A 19,839-nucleotide genomic window follows, 5' to 3' on the forward strand; every position below is an offset into this window, starting at 1 on the left:
ATTTTCTCTAATAAATAAACATCTGCTTCTGTAGCTTCTTATGACCTTCATGTGTCGTGCTGTTATTTTCCTATCACATTCGGTACAGATAGTCACATCCCTCATGTACTGTAAACACCCATTGTTAGTCTCCTCTGATAAGCCTACAAAGATATTGCAGATAATTGCCAATTTATATTCAGATGTGATGTGTTTACGGTTTACAATGGATAGGTAACCAGACATCTGAGAAGAGGTTCTATTTCCGACAAGGAAATTGTTGATAACATTGAGGGGGTGTGCTCTCTAATATAATAATTATTATATTTAAATATATATATATATATTTCATAGGATGAATTAATGGAAATGTAAAATGAATGCAGCTGTGTCTTTCAATTATTCAAGCACATACTTCATTAATGTACTTAAGGCCTAACTTGGAGGGAATTAAAAACAAATATAAAAGACATTGAGAAGTACTATATTGTTTGTCTCAGTGATGACTGGTCCAGGTCTAGAAAAGCATGAGATTTTTTAGATCTCTCTTTGTAACGTTACACAGTATGTATCCTTGATTGGTAGATGCTGTACATCTCAGCTTGTGTTTTAAGCCTCTACCCCATCCAAGAGGGGCCTTTGCTCCACTAGGAGCTAGAGAAGGATGAAGTCTATCTCAACCAACCAGTAACATCCCCAGTCAATGCAGAAGTCCAGTTGGGAATAGAGAGTGTTGGCTTTATTGGCGGGCAAGAATGGTCATCCGTGAGATGGGGAGAGTGTGGATCATAAAAGCCTGTGGATTTTTATAGACAAACATCCATGAGATGTTGACAGCCTCAAGACCGCCATACTGCCTCTCCGTGACTTCCCACTGGAGCGGCTTTTAGACTGCAATGTTATTCTGCATTCAAAAGCATTCTGTTGCCAATTAGGTTTGGGCAAGAGTAGCTGGGGTATTTCTCTGCTCGTAGGAGTACCGAGAGTTCGAGCCAGAATGTGTTTTGCTAAAATATGTTTTTAGTTTTTTTTTGTTTGAAGGAGAGGATGCCGACTTGAAAACAAGTCTCCTCTGTGACTGGAAGGTTGTCATATTTTACACAGTGTTCCGTCTGGAAAATTGAACAAAAACAGTGTTTTAGGTGGTAATCTCCATATACAGTTTGTAGCAATGCTCGTATTTGTAATTCAGTTGAATAAAAAGTTAGAGTGAACATTGTGTCTCTGCACATCTTGTTTACTTGTAGGTGAAATCTCCAGACAGGTAGTTTGGAGCTCTGAGGACATTTCCCCTGCCTTTGCCTCTCAAAGCATTAGGAAGCAGAGAGATGTGTACTTGTTCAAAAACATTTGCTGTACATCTGAATACTGCACTGTGGAAAGTGGTGTCTTGGGATTTGTGTGGAAACGAAGGTTTTGGGATTATTGCTGGAACTCTTAAGAGCTTTTGCTAAAGCTATCAGCTTGTTATGACGAAGATGAAACACTGTGTATGTCCTAAGAGCCATAAAAGTGAATTTTCTTGGTGCATTCTTGTGAAATTATTTCTGGTTGTACAGGTATAAATCATCCAACGTGTTGATATAGACTAAATATACAGGCTATAGACTATACAGACTACAGACTATACTGCACTCTATCCAGACTAAATATATAAAACATAGAGTCATACTGTATATTTCCACTTTGGATATTACAGTAAAGCAACAATAGAATCATCTGAGAAAAGCTAAATGCAGATACATATGGTTCTTTGTTGCTGGTTCATATTTTTAGAAGGCGCAAGAATCCTTCCAATACAATATCCCTATCACTATCAAGACAAACTCTTTCAGTCACAGAAAAACCGCAGCCGACCGCAAACAATTTTCCACTTATTTGTGTTCAAAATGATTTCAAGGCTGCAAGGGCGAGGCGATGATCCTCAATCGATTGCCTCTCTTTTTACTTAATGATTATGAACCTCTTCAATGGAGGCAAATGAGCCGAAATCCACTGACCCATTATGACACGCATTAAGCCCAGAGCACAGTGAGGGAGGACAAGGCCTCACCTCCACATGGTCGGTAATTACAGGGTAGTGAGGCCAGTGGAAAACGGGAATGGATTCAGAAGTGCTTCTGGCAACCAGGCAAGCTGCAGTCCCAGTTGAATATGTGAAGATATCGTAAGGCTAATTGGGAAGGCGTATATATTTATACATGTACTGTGCAAATCATTAAGATATACAAACCAGAACAGAATTATCTTTACTGAGGAAATATTATGAGATAACAACAGCAACAACAACTCAATAGCATTTGCTATCTGAATGATTCAGTGAAATTAATTTCCTATTGTATTTCCGAATGTATGTTATCGCTCTCTGCGATATGATATCTTTGTCATAAGCAATGAAAAGATTTGTGAAAAATGCATAATACAGAAATGGATCCATGTTATGCAATAGTGAAGTAAGTATATCTATTGGATTGGACTGGATTTAGGAAAAACATGGCAACTTGCAGGGACCATAATAGGATACTCAATACAACCTACATTGTGATCAATAATAAAGCAGAGCAACGGGAGGAGGGTCAAGCCAGCACCAACTATTGTTTGTTCTTCATAGTATATCTCCATAGCTCCCACTACATCTTCAGGCCCATTGAAATACATGGTCTGAATTGTGCATTTACATTTTACATTTGCAATAACATTCATTAATTTGAACTGTTGACATGTTCGATATTCCAATAATATTGGTTTCAACAAAAATACCACTGAGGTACGCACCCTGGTATGCACTGGACAATACTGTGTGGTATGGTTAATTGTCATAGTGAATTAACATAATGCTTATGTGGTTTTAATGGGTAGAGGTTTTAAAGGCAGTTTGGGGATGTGGTTGGGAGAAAGTATGTTAAGAGTTTGGTTGATTTGGAATTTGGGATTAGGGTTGTGTATGCATATTGGGTGGTGTTTGCACTATACCAGTAGAATACATCTCTTCAGTTGAATCCTAATCTGTAAACTGTAGCTATTACACTAGGATGTGTTGAGTGATTCAGTGGATAACCAGGTATAGGAATAAATGGGAAAGCCAGATAGAATAAGGTATAAAACCCAGCGTTTTGACCCTTCTGGCTGACTGTCTGACTGTCCACACAAACACTTGACCCAGACAGCGTGTTGGCTAGAATGCACACTCCACCACAGAAGACCAATGTAATGTAAATTGAGGCAAGATCAAGACATGACATTGTCTGTGAACTAACTTTAACTGAGTAAAGAGAAAAATACCTCTGCATGCATGAACATAATATATACATAGTATGTTGATATATAATATATAATAGAACATAATAGATATAGTCATATAGCCTGTAGCCTCTGCCATACACACTTGATTGTATGAAATGATGATGAATGATCAAATCCCAGGCTCTTTTATTTGCAAAAAGCTTCACTTCTATATTTACATTTTGTGCAAAAACATTTAACGGTTTTCAAGGACTTTACATTGTAAGTTAACCTCAAGGCACATACATTGGACAACAACAATATTTTGTCATGAGAACAGAAATGTAACTTTGGTTCCTAAGTAGCATATTGGTTTATGTTGTTATTAACTCAATGCAATGTCTAAATGAAAAGCCATAACATCAGAACACCTCCAAAGTAGACAAATGACATGCATTGTTGATCTTAAACATACTTATTACTCTCAAATCATACACGAACAAGGTGTGTTGTGTTCATATTATCACAATCACTTCTTCCAACCCAGTATGTGTATGAGAAAAGATTAATTACTCAAACCACAATCTGATGATTCATGAAAATCCATGAATATTTCTTTGATGAGTTCTGTGAGTTGACTACTACTTGAATCCATCTAGATGTTTAATAGATACTTGGGGTCACTCACCAGAGGGATTTGCCCTCAAAATGGAAATTAAGGAAAGCGGAACAAAGACGATTTAAATTCATTTGGGTGCTTTGTTTGAATTGACCTCTCCCAGATTTAACATAATTATTCCAACATGATTCAATGAGCTCTAAGGAAATTACTCTCAAGCCCGAAATAGTAATAAACCCGAGGTTTCAGTCTCTTTCTCTTCCTCTCTCTCTAATGCCTTTCGTCTAATTCCATTGGTCACGGCACTGCATCTGTGTACTTTCATCACATGAGGAGAAAATTAAGAGTAATAAGTGCTGCCAATACCCAACCGGGCTTCTCTCTCAGTCAGTTTGTATCACAGCCAAGCACTATATACAGTAAGGCCTATTATGGATGAACAATCTCTCATTAACGAGTGGCATGTCTGTTGTTGCCTCTCTCTTGCTGCTGCAGCAGTCTAAAAATGTGTGCTTTCCAATCAGTGACCATTCAAAGACTTTCACTGTCTCCATAACCTCTCAGATTAAGCCTTGCATGTTTTTCTAAACAAGTCCTTGAGCTAACTGCAGTTAGTACCACAGTACTGCATAAAGGTAAGGCAATTAATGGACCGCTTTCACTCCCTTATAACATTCTATCATTTGGAGGGTATAAGTGTTGCAAGAGATTGGCTGACTAGGAAGTGTTGCGAGAGATTGGCTGACTAATGTTTGACAACATTAGTCTCTCGTCACCACTGTCACAGACAACAGAAGACATGAGGACTCATACTCTTGTTGTGAAGGTTCATGAGGGTTCATACTATTGTTATGAGGGTTCATACGGATTCATACTGCACTCTACACCAGTGTTTTATAAGGAAGACTGGTGCCATTGAAATTACTAGAGGTAATGCTCCGGTACAATGTAAAGAAACTATTTGAGTGTCCTTAAACCATGTAACAAGCATCAGCCAATAGAAAATTGGCCCCTTTAATGTTGCCACTCTTTTAGAAACCCTCTGCTCTTTCCAATGGGATTATTGTCAGATACTGTGCCTCAAGGTATATTTTATGAAGTGTTCATTGGGTACATTAATCAGTACATAATTACTTGGCTAAAGACTCAGCCTTAAGATGAGGGCTACTGAGCAGTGTCAAACAGACCGAGGGTCAGTACAGGACAGCGTAGGCTGTAAGGGCAAGTTGGACATAAATGTAACTTGTAATGCAGGGTACACTGATATGTTTATTCTGGTAGAAAAAATTGAGACGATTTGATAACCACAGAAGAGCAACTGTCATTTTTGTCAAATTAAAATAGATCTGTCTTTGTTGAGACATTACTTTAAAGAAGATAATTTGTAATAAACAATAAGACCCTGTGATGGTCCAGATGAGACCCAACGCGCCAAAGCAAATCTTAATACTCATCCTTTAGCAACAATCTCACCACTTACTACTAGGTCAAATGCAGCTACTCCACAATCACTGAGATGGTAATTCCTCAAATTACCATGAGCCAGCCGAACCTTTTGCAATATGTTTATACTGCAAAACTGAGCCACTGACTTGTGGTGCCTTACAAGGGGTTAACTCATGTCATTTGGCCTCTCTCTCTCCCTCTCTCTCTCTCTGTCTGTCTCTCTCTCTCTCTCCGCCCCTCTCTCTCTCCTTAGCGTGTGATTCATACTGTCAAGCGAAAATAATGTCTGCATATTTTTCTCCCTTTTTTGGATGAGGATTATGAGAGGGGGATGAGGATTATAAGAGGGGGAAGGGAGGCAGAGGAAAAGGGGAAATTATTTGAACTGCCCACAAAATAAAATCTTGTCAAAGCAAATCAAGTCTGAGTAAGAAGTGCATAATAAAGTCTTCTTACTGGCATTACATATTCCTAAACTAGGAACAGCCTCAGTAGCCCCACAACTGCAGCATCAGATCCAGTTTTAATTGAGCTCATGCAGTGATCTGAAGAGCTTTATGGTAAGTCCATGGGGTAACAGTCTTTGTTTTTCCAGACTTAGTTGAACATTGCCTAGACAATCTGTTCAAAGCAATCTTTGTTTAGAATTGTCAATTAAATGGACAATGGACAAGAGCCTGAGAGATACTCAATCAGAACACTATGAAGCAGATAAAAGCAAATGCTTAATTTAATCATTTGCTGTGATTCATTAACTTGTCAGCATACCAAATAGTGAGTGATAAGGAAAGAAAGAGATGATTGTGTTGTATGTGTGTGACATGAGTGTATCACAAATGTATCACACACACACACACACACACACACACACACACACACGCACACCCACACACGCAGACACACGCACGCACAATAGCTCACAAACACACATTCAGACCCACACACAAATAGACATCCATACTATTTCTCTGTGCTTTCTCTTTCTCTCATATGGGCCTCTCCCATGTTAAAACACTGGTAAAAATCCATATCATTTAGCCACTGAACACAGATGGTACACTGTTAGTTTTAAATGATTCCACATCATGAAGTAGTTCGATGAGCATTAATACTCTAAACAATGCCATTTGAGCGTGAGTAAAGCAGCTGAGGTAATGGACTCAAGGGACTAAGGGATCTCTCTACCACTGCTTTTCTCCATTCATCCAAACTAGGCTGAGAGAAGATGCCCCCTAGTGGCCACAGTCGACATAACTCTCTGACATGTGAATGGATGGAAGGCAAAGCTATTCAACACTCACGGCATTCTCTCCCTCTCTACCACCTACCTACCACATTCAGAATGGTTGAGTTACTCCTTGAGGGGTGTTGAAAAGTGTGCCCAGGTCCCTCTCATGTTATTTCCACAAAAGCTCATTTCCTGAATGGCTGCTTATGCTCTTTGATGCATTAAGAAAGTGCACTTCAATTATTTTAGAAAATACCACCAGTGCTATTTTCAACTGCAGGCTAATCAGCAGTGTTTGTATTTCTCCCCCTCCAAGTTGTTATCTTAACTATCGTTCTGCGAGGGGGTTGCAGCGTCTCCACACACGGGCCATAGTTTGCTTCTGTGGTTAGCAAAGAATCCCAGCCCTCATAGCGCCCAATAACCAAAAGCCGACAACGTTCATCAGAAGTAACCCAGCACGCCATGATTGTACAAATTCATATGTACAGTACTTGAGGAAAAAACACTTTTGAAACCCGCTGATTATAAAAACCATTTGTCTCTCTTTTACTAAGAATAAAAAAGAAGCAGAATTCCAACATTATTGTCCACAGTATAAATTACACAATATAGAGAGAACTTGGAAATATATATATGGTACAGTATATTTAACTAGACGTTTTTTTTTTCTTTCCAAAAACAAAAATGGTGGGAGCATCCTCTGAACTGCATCACGTGTGGCAGAACTCAGTGCTGGGAACATTGCTGCTCTTGCAGTAGGCTAAGCTGTTGTTACTGAGGTGACACTCTCTGAAACCTATTCCCCCATTGGGCGTGTAGATGGGCTGAATCCTGAAATCCCCCTTTAAGAGTTGCTCATTGTTCAGGGAGACTATCTGGAAGCTGGTTTCAGTCATTTCCAGGATAGAGTTATCCTTCTTTGTCCCTGCCTCGCAGTAGTCGTCTTTTCTCCGGCCCCGGTTGTATTTCCACTTGGAAGACTCAGACCGACTTTTCTTGTGCATGTGCCAACAGAACAAGCTCAGCATCGTTACCAGGACGACCAGGACGGCCCCACCTATCACCCCGGCCAATAGGAGTGTAGAGTTGCCGTCCTGCTGCGAGGCCTGTTCCGACCCAGTGGCCTTGTTATTGGAGATGGAGGCAGACTTGGTCTTAGCCTCTGAGCATATTGTATCCTCGCCGGGCCTGTAGGAGTTGAGGGTGTCCAGCACGTACACACAGATGCGGTAGATGGACCGAGGCTCCAGGTTGGTCAAACTGAGCCTCCGCCGGTCCCCGCTCACCGTCCTCTCACGGCTCACGTCGCTCATCAGGCTCTGACCCATTTTGACCCATGTGACCTTGTAGGCTGTGACGGTGAAATAGGAGGCCCAGCTCACCTCGATGCAGGTGGCGTTGACCACGTGGAAGGAGATCTGCAGGGGGTCCTCATAGGGGGGCACGGGCCCTGAGGGGATGAGGGGCAAGGCAGGGGATGGGGAGGGGCATTCAGGGTAGGAGGATGTGGAGATGGGGAGGATGGGGGTGGTGGTCATGGAGGTGGTTTTAGTGGTGGTGGTTTTAAATGTGGAAGTTTGAGGAGGGGGGGTCGAGCGCAGGGTAGGCCAGGGCAGATGCTCCGTGCCAGCTGGGCACTGGATTGCATCCAGGGTGAGCTCTCTGATTGCCATGCCGCGCACCGTCTCCGGACTCTGGCACATGAAGCCTCGGACATTGAGCGAGGCTGGCAGGGACTTGAGGTACACCACCACCCACTTAATGCTGCAATCGCAGCGCCATGGATTGTTCCGGACACTGAGCTGTCTTAGGCTGACCAGGCCGTCAAAGACCCCCTGTGTCAGTGACTGCAGCTGGTTGTGCGACATATCCAGTTTCTCAAGCTGCTGGAGCCCGGAGAAGGCCGCCACTGGGATCTGGTCCATCTGATTCTCCTGCAGGCTGAGTTTGATCAGGGACTGGGTGGGGAGTAAGGGAGGGGGGAATGTCAGGGAGTTTCGGGCCAGGGCCAGCTCCCTGAGGGCTGTCAGCTCCTGGAAGGTCCCCGGTGCAATGCCCTCATCTGTCAGCAGATTTCCATCCAACAGGAGGCGCTGGAGGCGCGTGACGTTCTGGAAGGCCTCCTCGGCGATGATGGCAATGCGATTCTCGTCCAGCCGCAGCTCCTTCAGGTCCTCGGGAAGGCCGATGGGCACACTGCTCAGGTGGTTCTTGGTGAGGAAGAGGAGCTTCAGGCTCAGAGCCTCCCGGAAGGCCCCTTCCTCCACCCCCACGGTGGAGATGGAGTTATCATCCAGGTGGAGCTCCTCGAGGTGGGGCAGCTGGGCTAGTGCCGCCCTGGAGATGGTCTGGATGTTGTTCTCCTGAAGGTGGAGAACCTTGATGTTCTTGGGCAGGTTGATGGGGAACTCATCTAGCTGGTTGCCATAGAGATAGACAGTCTCCACGGAGGCCACGTTGTGAAGCTCCAATGGGAAGCCGGCGTTGTTGATCTGGTTGTTGTGGAGATAGAGGAACTTGTAGCCCTCCTGCATCCCCAGAGGCACGGACGTCAGGCTTCGCTCATTGCAGTAGATGAAAGTTTTGTCGCAGCGGCACTCAGTAGGGCAGGAGGCGGCGGGGTCAAACTGCATGTATAGGCTCAGGAGGACAGTCGACCAGAAACTGAGAAACGAGGCCCAATCTTTATTCCACAGTCCAGTTTCCATAGTGGAAAAAGAAACAAAAGAACCTTGAGGGCCTTGGAGAACAAAAAAAACAAGGCAATGAAGTAAATCCACCAAAGAGCTCTTAAAAGTTTGATATTGTTCAGTTCACGCAGTAAAGACCTGGATGCCTTGGGGTAATCTCCCTGTAATTGCTAGTCCTCAGCCGAAGAGCGATGGGTCTCATTAGTGGGAACAGGTCCTCTGGCTGACTCCATCCATGCTGAGATATCAGACCATAGCAGGACTCCTCACTCTCTGCACCGGGCCCAGTCTGGGCCAATTTGAAGCCGAGCTGCAGAGAGCCACTGTGGGCTCCACTTGCCTGCCCGTCACACACTGCTGGTCCCCACCCAGGGCAGCGTCCAAGGGGGGTGACATTTGGATCCAGAGACCTGTTCCGACAAAATAAATGCAAGATTAGTGTTTTCAGGGGTGGCCTGTTCTCAGCATTAAAAAAAAGCTCTCTGTGATTTTCACAAATACACACACTGATGCACACACACACACACATTCAGACTCGCACACATATAGACGTACACAATATTTCTCTGTGCTCTCTTTCCCGCTCTCATTCTCACACACGCACACACACAAATTGTTCTCTTTCACACATACGCACACTCTCTTTCTCCCTCACACACACGCACGCACGCACACACACACACACACACACACACACACACACACACACACACACACACACACCCACACACACAGGCTCAGTCTCCTCTAAAATTATGCACAAGCTATTTCTTCCAAATGTTCAGACCATCTGATAAAAATGCAGGACAGCTCTTGCACATCCGGTTTAACCGAAATAAAGGGGGCTTTCATTCCATCTTTTCAGTCAGTCAAAGGAGAGAACATAGCAGCACTGCAAGGACAGCATGTTCGCTTGGAGCTTCTAACATCAAGCCACTGCCTCTGTGCTGAAAATATGCTACGTCAAAAATAACAGTTTGAAACATAAAGGATAGAACATATCGCCTGGAAACTATTGCAGGGCTATGGCAGATGTTTACAAAGCAAAAAACTCACTCTCCTTTGTCTTTGTTCGAGCAGAGTTGGAAGTCAGAGCTGCTAAACACGCTTTAATTACAGTAAACAGAGGAAAGTATTTCACTCCAGGTGCGTGGTGCATATTTTCAAAAGTAGGCCACAGGACACTGTCTCTCTCTCTCTACCTCATGAAATAAAGAACCGCAAAATTAAATTAAATGAGAGGGGCGGCGGGTGTGGGGTGTGGGGTGTGAGGTGAGGTGGGGTGGTCTTCTCTAGCGGCCTCAGAGAGTGACAAACAGAGCCTGTCAAATGAAATGGGATTGGAAAATAATTTAGCCCCTCTACCTGCGATAAATGGTCGATACAGGCTATTTTTCAATGTGGAAAGGTTTAGAGTGGGCACAAGGCCATGCGATTACAGTAAGCCCTAGATCCAGTATTGAAGTTGTATTTCCCATCACACATTTTCTTCCAAAATGATTGAAAGACACTGCTTGTCATAAATGCTTTAAATTTAACAGGAGCAATGTAGGTATTATGTAATAGTCCTGTGTAAGCTACCTTTTAATAAATAACGGGTTTAATGTATTTTATGGGTTGGATTTTAAACAGGAGGGATAGGCATGAGGTTGGATTAAGGGGTTTCTGTTCTCTATTGAGTTGGTCTGTTGACTGATGAGATTTGGCCTCCTTATGGGGGAGAAACAATATGAAATACATCTGTGATCTACTTTTCTAAATTGAAAGGGCTAAATTTAATCAAATAAGCTTCAAGGAAAATAAGCAATCACATGCGGCAGTAAATGTGCCGCCACAGCAGCGGCATCCAAAATGATTGTAGTTGCATAAATAAAGACCACAGACATGGAAATGAAATGTATGGTAAAAATAAATCAACAGGAAGCAAGCTATAACTGAAACCCCAATACGCAGTCAATGAAATTGGTCTTTCCTAAAACCTATAGTCGAATAGTCCTTTTATGTAGCCTACATATCAGGGCAGAAATTGCATTAGGGACAAACTAAGGGACCGGGGGGGCAAGTTGTGAGCTAGTGTATTTGTATCTATGATCAGACAGAAAGAACCAGGGTTGTTTTTTCAGTTGAGAGAGCACAGTTCTCACCAGATGAACAAAGTGATATCGCGCCAGGACAATCCGATTAGAGCTGGATTTAACGTCCGAAACGCAATTAAAAGTTCAAAACAGGAAGGGGTATTTAAAATGCGATAAGAAGCGGATCAGGTACACTTCAAAGGCCGCTCACCGAGTGCTGTTCATTTGAATGAATTATTACAAAGGGGGATTGAGAGCCGTGCCGCGCATTGGGATTGCAAGCGCAAACGGAGACTATTGCTTTCAGTGAAGGAGAAAGAATTAAGCGGTGCGCTTTGTAGCGCATTGATCTTTTACATGATGAAAAATCTAATTAACGCCTGAATAAATTATCCAAAGGATTAATGTATTATAAAAACGAATTGAGAACTGCAATGTTGACCACCTATTGGCATGGCAGTAGCCTAAAGTGAAGGGAGTGGTACCCGAAGATAAAGAGAACAAACACAGCAGGTTATACGTGTGGCTATACGAGTAGGTTAAATGTATAACTCTGATCAACAATGTCACATTTAAACTTCTTACACCAAAAAGTGGACAACTATGTCTATGATAATGCGAACTATCCGTAGGCTATCCGTAGACACCCCAGACTCACAAACAATTGTTTTGAAAAATAAAACGTGATGTTTAAAAACAACAACAAAAAACAACGAATGTTATAAATGCTCACTCTACCTTGGATGAGGCTTCGTCCGTATACATAGTATACCCCATTGTCATGTTCAAATCGTTTCTTTACCGCTTTGTCCTTCATGCAATCCTAGAATGTGGCCGTGCGCAATTATCCAGCGCCATTCGGTACTGTTTGTGGGAATCGGTTCCGAGCACCCCGCCACCCGTGAATCTATCGGACAGCATGCTGTCGGAGTTCTGGAAAGAGTCCTCTCGCTGCTCTCTCCGTTCACACTTTTCTATGCCGCGGCAGCTGGAATAATGCCTGGGCTCTGCTCCCCTCACAACCAGAGGCGATGCATCACAGGTACAGCGAGAGCAGGACTATAGATTCGCAGCGCCGCGTCTCCCGCTTGGGTCCCCGACAGTGAACACAACGCACTTGTCAAGGTATCCGCCAGATCCACCGGCCATGACGGCTAGCGTCCGATTCGTTTTGGGCTGATAAAACTTGCCGTTTAATGCGAAGGTCGAAATCCAGTGAGATGTTTGCAAAGACTAATTTAGTTTGTAGTGTTCTGTGGACACCGTTCACCTCTCTGTGCTCTCTCTCCCTTTCTCACTTCTCTCTCTCTCTTTCTCTCTCTCTCTCGCTCTCTCGCTCTCTCGCTCTCTCTCTCTCTCTCTCTCTCTCTCTCTCTCTCTCTCTCTCTCTCTCTCTCTCTCTCTCTCTCTCTCTCTCTCTCTCTCTCTCTCTCTCTCTCTCTCTCACACACACACACACACACACACACACACGCACACACACGCACACACACTCTCTCTCTCACTCTCTCTCCCCCTTTCTCTGGTCCCTCCTACCCTTTCCTGAATAAAGAATGCGTCTCCCGGAGCAGCTCGGAGATGGCTAGAAGCCACAGATCCTCCCCACTGCTGCTGCCCTCGTATGTTATGAGGGAAATGCAACTTCGTATACTGGAGTAGGTCTCTCATTTTACATTTGGACAATGTAGACATGTTTTTTGTATCTTTATTGTGTTTCAACAACTAGAGCTATCTTTTTTGCTGCTGTTTTGCCCTGGATTTCCATCGATCTGAACATGGATTAATGCAAGCTGTTTTTGTCATTATCCTATATTAGGCCTACGGTCAATGGTAATCAACTTTCACTGAGCCGTGCAGCCTATAGGCCTCCTTTTACGTAATTCTGTCTATATTTCTTCCACCTCTTTTTGGAGTGATTTGAAGCATTCAGACACATACACTGACAACCACAGTAATTTCATCTGACTGTTCAGCCTCGCACTAAATACTGATTCAGCATTACGCTTTTGCTTTGCCCGCACTCTCTGACACACACACACACACACACACACACACACACACACACACACACACACACACACACACACACACACACACACACACACACACACACACACACACACACACACACACACACACACACGCAGGGTGCAGGGGGCGTGTTAACTACCAATAGCCTACCAAAATACACTGATATGATATGTAGCCTATAGTATACCAATACCAGCCATTACATTGTCCGCTAGCCTACCTCCAAACTTGAACGACAGAGTAATCACGTGTCAACATGCATCTGACAGTCTAACAGCTGCGCTTCGATGACAACGTCGGTGATGATTGAATGATTTTCACAGGCTATGCAATGCACATCATACACTTTATTTATTTTCAGTTGTCCAGGCACAACGACACATTGGTGACACAGATGACCCATGCAGAGTGTGTCGTTGTGCCTGGACAACTGAAAATAAATAAAGTGTAGGCTATGATGTGCATTGCATAGCCTGTGGCTGCGACGCAAATGACACCACATTCAAGAGACGAGTCAAACCCTGCGCTATTTGAGTCTTTCTAATACATCAACTCTGCATGGCATGATTTGGTGAGTTTCATTCTGCCTTTCATGTTTAATTTTGTCTGCCACATCTCAAGGATTGACTGCCATGCCATGCCCAGTCCACAAAATGTAATTCCTTCATAGATCAAGCAGTCATACACAGCATGAATTATGTATTGGACACATGGAGAAAGCAGGAGGAAACACACTATTTTTACTTTGCAATTGATGGACATGATTTTTAGCACAATCCCTGAATGGTATAAAATGTTTCCACTTATGGGAAACATTTTATGGCTGTTGGATTTCAACGTTAGTATTTGGACTGCCTATTACCAATTGTTGTGATTTGCTTGGTCGATGTAATCAGTCTAAGCTGTTTTATTTGGGAACATTTGAAAATTAGACTTTTTAGTGCTGTAACTAGGCTACTGATTAAAATATATCCGAATTCTGAACAAATCTTGATCAAATGTAAAGTACGTTTGTGGTTTCAATGGAAAAAGAGTAAACATAAAACAGATGGAGGAGGGCACCTTTATGGGTCAATCTGCTGCCCCCCCTCCCCCCTCTCTCTCTCTCTCTCTCTCTCTCTCTCTCTCTCTCTCTCTCTACCCCGTCCTCTCTCTCTCTCTCTCCCTCTCTCCCCCATCCTCTCTCTCTCTCTCTCCCCCTCTCCCCCATCCTCTCTCTCTCTCTCTCTCTCTCTCTCTCTCTCTCTCTCTCTCCTTTCTTCAGTGTTGTGGGTCATGTCCATGAACGGATCTACTATAGGGGTTCTAGGAACGTGCCTAAAGCCTGCTCGACACTAGGGGGCTCAGACAGAGAGGGGTAAAGAACATCAACTGCCTACATAATGTTAAACATCATTATCTTTTAAAATAATTAAAAAATATAAAAATCTGATCTAAAACTTTATTTCAATGTTTATATATTCATTTTAAAATAAATGTATTTGAACATTTTACGTTTAAAAATACACAACGTTACACAGTGCCAATGTGTGCGAAAAAAATATTTCCGTCGGTTCAGATTTCTGAGATTCAGAGATTTGGCAACAGGCTATTCCAGATGCGTTGAGTGAAATCAAAGTTGATCATGGAACCAAAAAATGAGGCGTGTCAATTAATAACAGTAATGGGTACCCTTGAAACTACAGGAATTGCAACGACACAAAGAAGTAGCTAAGTAAATGTAAGTAAGGGCCCTGAAAAATACAGTCTGTCTCCCTAGTGTAATCTACCCATTATCCTTCACTGGTCATGTCTACAGTGTACATGTCTACAGTGTACTTTACTGTATCATGCTGAAGTGGGGGGATGCCCAGGCAGTTTCACTGAGAGCAGAACATGCCTGCCGAGATATATTGGCACTTCGAAGACTATTATTTATTGTGTAGTGTGTCATCCTCATATCCATCCACGCCCATGGCCCCCGGAGACTTCATTAAGCTTAGCATGTTTCTCTTCGCATATCTAGGACGAGACACTTCAAAGATGTTGGATGTTCAATGCCCTTTTCCAGATTGATTGGCATCAATCACAGAAAGACATGATTGCATACTTGTATTCGTATCTCACTCACCAATTATTAATGTGATTATATCACCAGGCACCGTGCTGAGATATAGAGAACGTTTTTGCTGTGAAGTGATCTTTATACAGTTTTAAGCTTACATTTGATCAATACTCGCATTCATTTTTGTCATTACTGTAATTATGGTTATGCTTGTTACGCTGTCAATGAACAATCACAACACAACATAGAATTTGACAGTTTAAATCCCGTAAGAGAAATGAGGACGATTGAAAACGATTAACAGTCACCATATAGACATGACCTTTAATTGCATGAGGCTGCACTATCACCATATCAATAGCTGACATGTTTCTTCCCTTTGCTACAGCCTACTGGGGGCATTATATGTGGTCCAATAAAAAAGAATAAAGAGTAACTTGTAAAGTGTATACAGTCCCCCTTTAAAAGAGTAAAGCTGCTTGTCAAAGCTGTTGGACGGAGGTAGTGCTCAATCAGCTGTGTGCTCATTTCATCAGGGGCTCTCACATGGACTTGTGAATTATGGGGGAAAATAAATGCTGCTAGACACTCAGTGAATGCTGCCCTGTGCTAATGTCAGGCTGTAAAAACAGTCAGGTCACTGCAGTTCTGCAGAGTGAAGGAGTGAGGGAGAACGAGAGATGGGGGCGGTGGGGGGGAAGGGGGGAGGTGTATTCATCATGAATAAAAAAAAAACATGACAATGGTGGACGTGTTTGAGATGGAGAGAGATGGAAAGAAACAGAGAGGGAAATGGAGAGACAGACAGACGAGACAGACAGAAAGACAGACAGACAGACAAATAAACAGAAAGACGGACAGATAGAAAGACAGACAGATAGACAGACAGAAAGACAGACAGACAAGCAGAGAACAAAATAGAGACCGGCAGAGAGTGAGGGAGGGAGGAAGAGAGAGAGAGAGAGAGAGAGAGAGAGAGAGAGAGAGAGAATTTCCAGGAATGGGTCTTAGGGTCACGCAAAGGATGGGCCTTATCCCACCTTCAATCCCTACAGCTTTCCGTCCGTTTGAAGTCACATGTGTGGTGAATTTCCCCCTCCTGAGCTGAGCAGAGAGGAAGTCTTTGAGAGAGAGAGAGAGAGAGACTGGCTATTCTGGTGTGGATGGTGTGGACCCCTCCTGCCTCCAAGGCTATATATACGTAGCTCTGTGCGAGTCTCTTTCCATCAGACCAAAACCTGCCATCCATACTCCAGACCATACCTCCACATGGCCCGTGGACACATTTCCCACCATGCTGTCTAATGACATCAACAGTTTGATAAGATGAAGCAGGTGTTAGTGCTTGGCTGGAGCGAAAGCAGGCCAGTCACTCAGAGTGAGTCTCCAGCAATTAAGAATGATAAACATTGGTGTGGTCATAATCTGTCTGTACACTCATTTTTCTTATATTTTTTCCGGATTGTCTAAATCATGAATATACAGACATCAGCCTCTTCCACCTTTCCGATTTCACTGTGTTTACATAACGCTGATGGGCAGATTCATTATCGCGTGGCTTCTAATTAGGAGGTAGAGTGGGGAGAATTGCTCACACCAATTTACATTGGTGCGACCTAGCATCGTTATTAATTATTAGATTTTAATTAATGTTAATTACAGTCTCATCTAGAGGATTGGATTATTTATTCAAACATGTACTTAACTTCAGGATGATGCACAGTCTGAGCGGATATGGGTTTGCTGCATACTTAGCAATCGAGACAAAAACAAAGCTGTGACATCAATTAGACAAGCAATTTAATTTGGCTGGCCAAATTCAGTGTTTATCTCCCCTCAGACTGTCCCTAGAGAATGCCCGTAGCATGGATAGTCTCCTCATTATGGTTGTTGCACTCTACTCAGCATTACCAATAGTAGTAGATTAGCAGGCTTGTTCTTAATTTGCTTGTGGAAGGTTATAAGCGTCATAAGCCAGATGGGGTCAAAAAACAAAATATTCTGGGATTATGTCGGCTACTTTTGGGGGTGTTTTGTGTCTGTTATTCTTTAATGTCTTCCTATTTAATGTCCTCTCCTGCTACTCTCAACAAGATAGATGGTTAGTTGGTTAATTACATTGTATACATATTTTTGGATTAAATAGTATAGACTGAACTTATAACTGTACATATCCTGATAACTGTACATATCCTTTTTTGTCTACACTTTCATGTCTTTTCACTATATCAGTATTCACTCTCTAAATAGTAAAACACAACTAATGCTATATTAGACTGAAATACTTTTGAACCCTCTTCTGAATTACCATAGATTTTGAAGTTATTGTTATGATGTATCCATTTGTCCAAACGTCTTAAGAAACATACTCTGGATTAATTTGCTTGTGGATTCATAAGAGCGCATTTTGATAATTTTCTTCCATTCAAGTTTCTTTGAATCTCTACTACAGCAACATATTCTCTCGACGTTATGAAGATCATTTCTTTCCTTGTGTTAAATGATATGTAATGGCTGATCCTTTATTTACAAGACTGCCCTATCTCCTAGAACTGAAAAACATAAAATGTTATATAAAATAGCATTTTTGTCCCATATGGCTTTGCTAAGGCAATAACCCCCACATACCAATCTTGACTTCCATCTGGTCACTGTGGTTGAGCCTTCACCATTTTGTTACCCTGAGCTTTCACTTACTGCCACAACTAGTTGCCCGGTTTGAAAATAGTCTCGGAAAACATCCTCGGGGTGTCTCCTACAGATCCATCCATCTGAATTACAACACTATACCGACAGCGTGCTTTTGGCATGCTGATGAATCGTACCCCATGTTCCAGGTTTCTGTGTTATTAGAGCTCTCTTTTCTCACCACTCTCAGGGAGTGAGAGAGAGAGAGAGAGAGAGAGAGAGAGAGAGAGAGAGAGAGAGAGAAAGAAAGAAAAAGAGAGAAAAAGAAGCGATGGGGTTGGTGAGTGATGAAGGAAGATCTAATGATTAAAGGGATGGCTTTAATCTCTCATCCTTCACAGGGCAGCGATACCTCAGCAGATCACCCCCCCCCCCCTCTCTCTCTCTCTGTCTCTCTTTCTCTTTCTCTCTCACTGTCTCTGTCTCTCTCTCTCTCTCTCTCTCTCTCTTTCTCAGGTGGCACAGGGCCCAACCCTGGCGCCTGCCACCCTGCCCAGATTAATTGAAGCATAGCGTTGTAAATGAATCACATATGGCTAATATCCCTTCACCGGGACACGCCAGAATCACCTCGCCTTCCTTCCCGGGAGTTTGGCTTTGTGACTCTCTCTCTCTCTCTCTCTGCCCCCCTTTTTTTTAAACTGCTCGGCACAAAAAAAAAAGAAGTGAAGAAGTAGAGATGAAAAAGGAAAAGGTAGTCAAGGTCAGTGCTCTGTGGCTGGAGCCCACTGTATAATTCATGACTTTCCCTTTTGGTTTATCATTTTTCATTCTCCTGGTCCACTCTGTTCTTATAATACGGACACAGTAGATTAATTACATTGGTCCGGCAGGGAGAGGAAACGAGAATGCCAGCCAGCACACCTGTTCTGTTGCCCCCTTGCATTAAGATGAAGAGATCGTAGCTTTAGTTATCATGAGTTATTTAGAAGGGCTACTGACCAGAATAACAGAGTACTGAGAAAAGGAGGGAGGAGGGAGGAGGAAGGCCTGTAGTCATGAAGGGTCAATGGCGTTAATACGCTGGAGGAAACACTATACACGGTGATTAAGGAGGACCAGGCAGAATGAGCAACAACAGCGTGTGCCTGGGAGGCAGCCTCTGTCATTGTGTTATGTGTCGTTAGAACCATCACAGTTGTGTTGTCATGTAAACGAAAACAAAACAAAAAATAGCATTCTGTTCATTGTCAGAGGTAACATTGTCAGTGAAACATGGATTGTCAGTTATAAAGGCCAATGCACACGGCGTGCGATTTTGTCGTAGGACAACATTCGATTGCAATGCACACGGCATGCGATGCGATTTTGTCGCACCACAAAATTCCATTCTTAATTGTTATGTAGTCGGACCAGGCAAGCTGATTACAATAGGCTCTACCAATATTGCTTGCCTTGCTTCCACAATTTCTACAAGATACAACTGGACATATTGTGCCTACATGCTCGATTGTTATTATTATGTAATATAGGCGTCTTGTATGTGAGATGGGCCGTGTAGCTATGTGGCATGACACAGAAATAAATAATGCATGCAGTAATTCGTAGAGCTAGTAATGTGTATAGTGCCAGCTGTGGGCTATAGGTGTAGTGGCTGGCTGATGGTGATGTTCATATCTTGCCCTTGACTGTCAAACCGTTAAAATAGATGATTGCTCCATCCACAATTGAAGATGTCAGGTTGACATCTACAGTAGGCTACTAGTCTAGACCATGAAATTCCTGTTTCAGATAGCTATGTAAACTTATATTATGCGGTCAGGTAATGTGTACTGTATAGGTATGCTGTGAAGCTACTTGGTGTGGGTAGATGA

The 19,839-nt window shown here is 42.9% G+C and overlaps 1 protein-coding gene across 1 annotated transcript; it reads right to left on the minus strand.

Annotated features, from left to right (window-relative positions):
* Positions 1-7,207: 7,207 nt before the first annotated feature.
* On the minus strand, positions 7,208-9,205 carry flrt2 (fibronectin leucine rich transmembrane protein 2; the record flags this gene model as incomplete). Its single annotated transcript, XM_080550326.1, has 1 exon — positions 7,208-9,205. The coding sequence occupies one exon, from the start codon at positions 9,203-9,205 to the stop codon at positions 7,208-7,210; it is 1,998 nt and encodes a 665-aa protein (XP_080406452.1).
* Between the last annotated feature and the right edge of the window lie 10,634 nt (positions 9,206-19,839).

The sequence above is a fragment of the Nansenia antarctica genome, assembly GCF_963989245.1.
Source record: "Nansenia antarctica genome assembly, chromosome: 1".
In the NCBI taxonomy this organism is placed as follows: Eukaryota; Metazoa; Chordata; class Actinopteri; order Argentiniformes; family Microstomatidae; genus Nansenia; species Nansenia antarctica.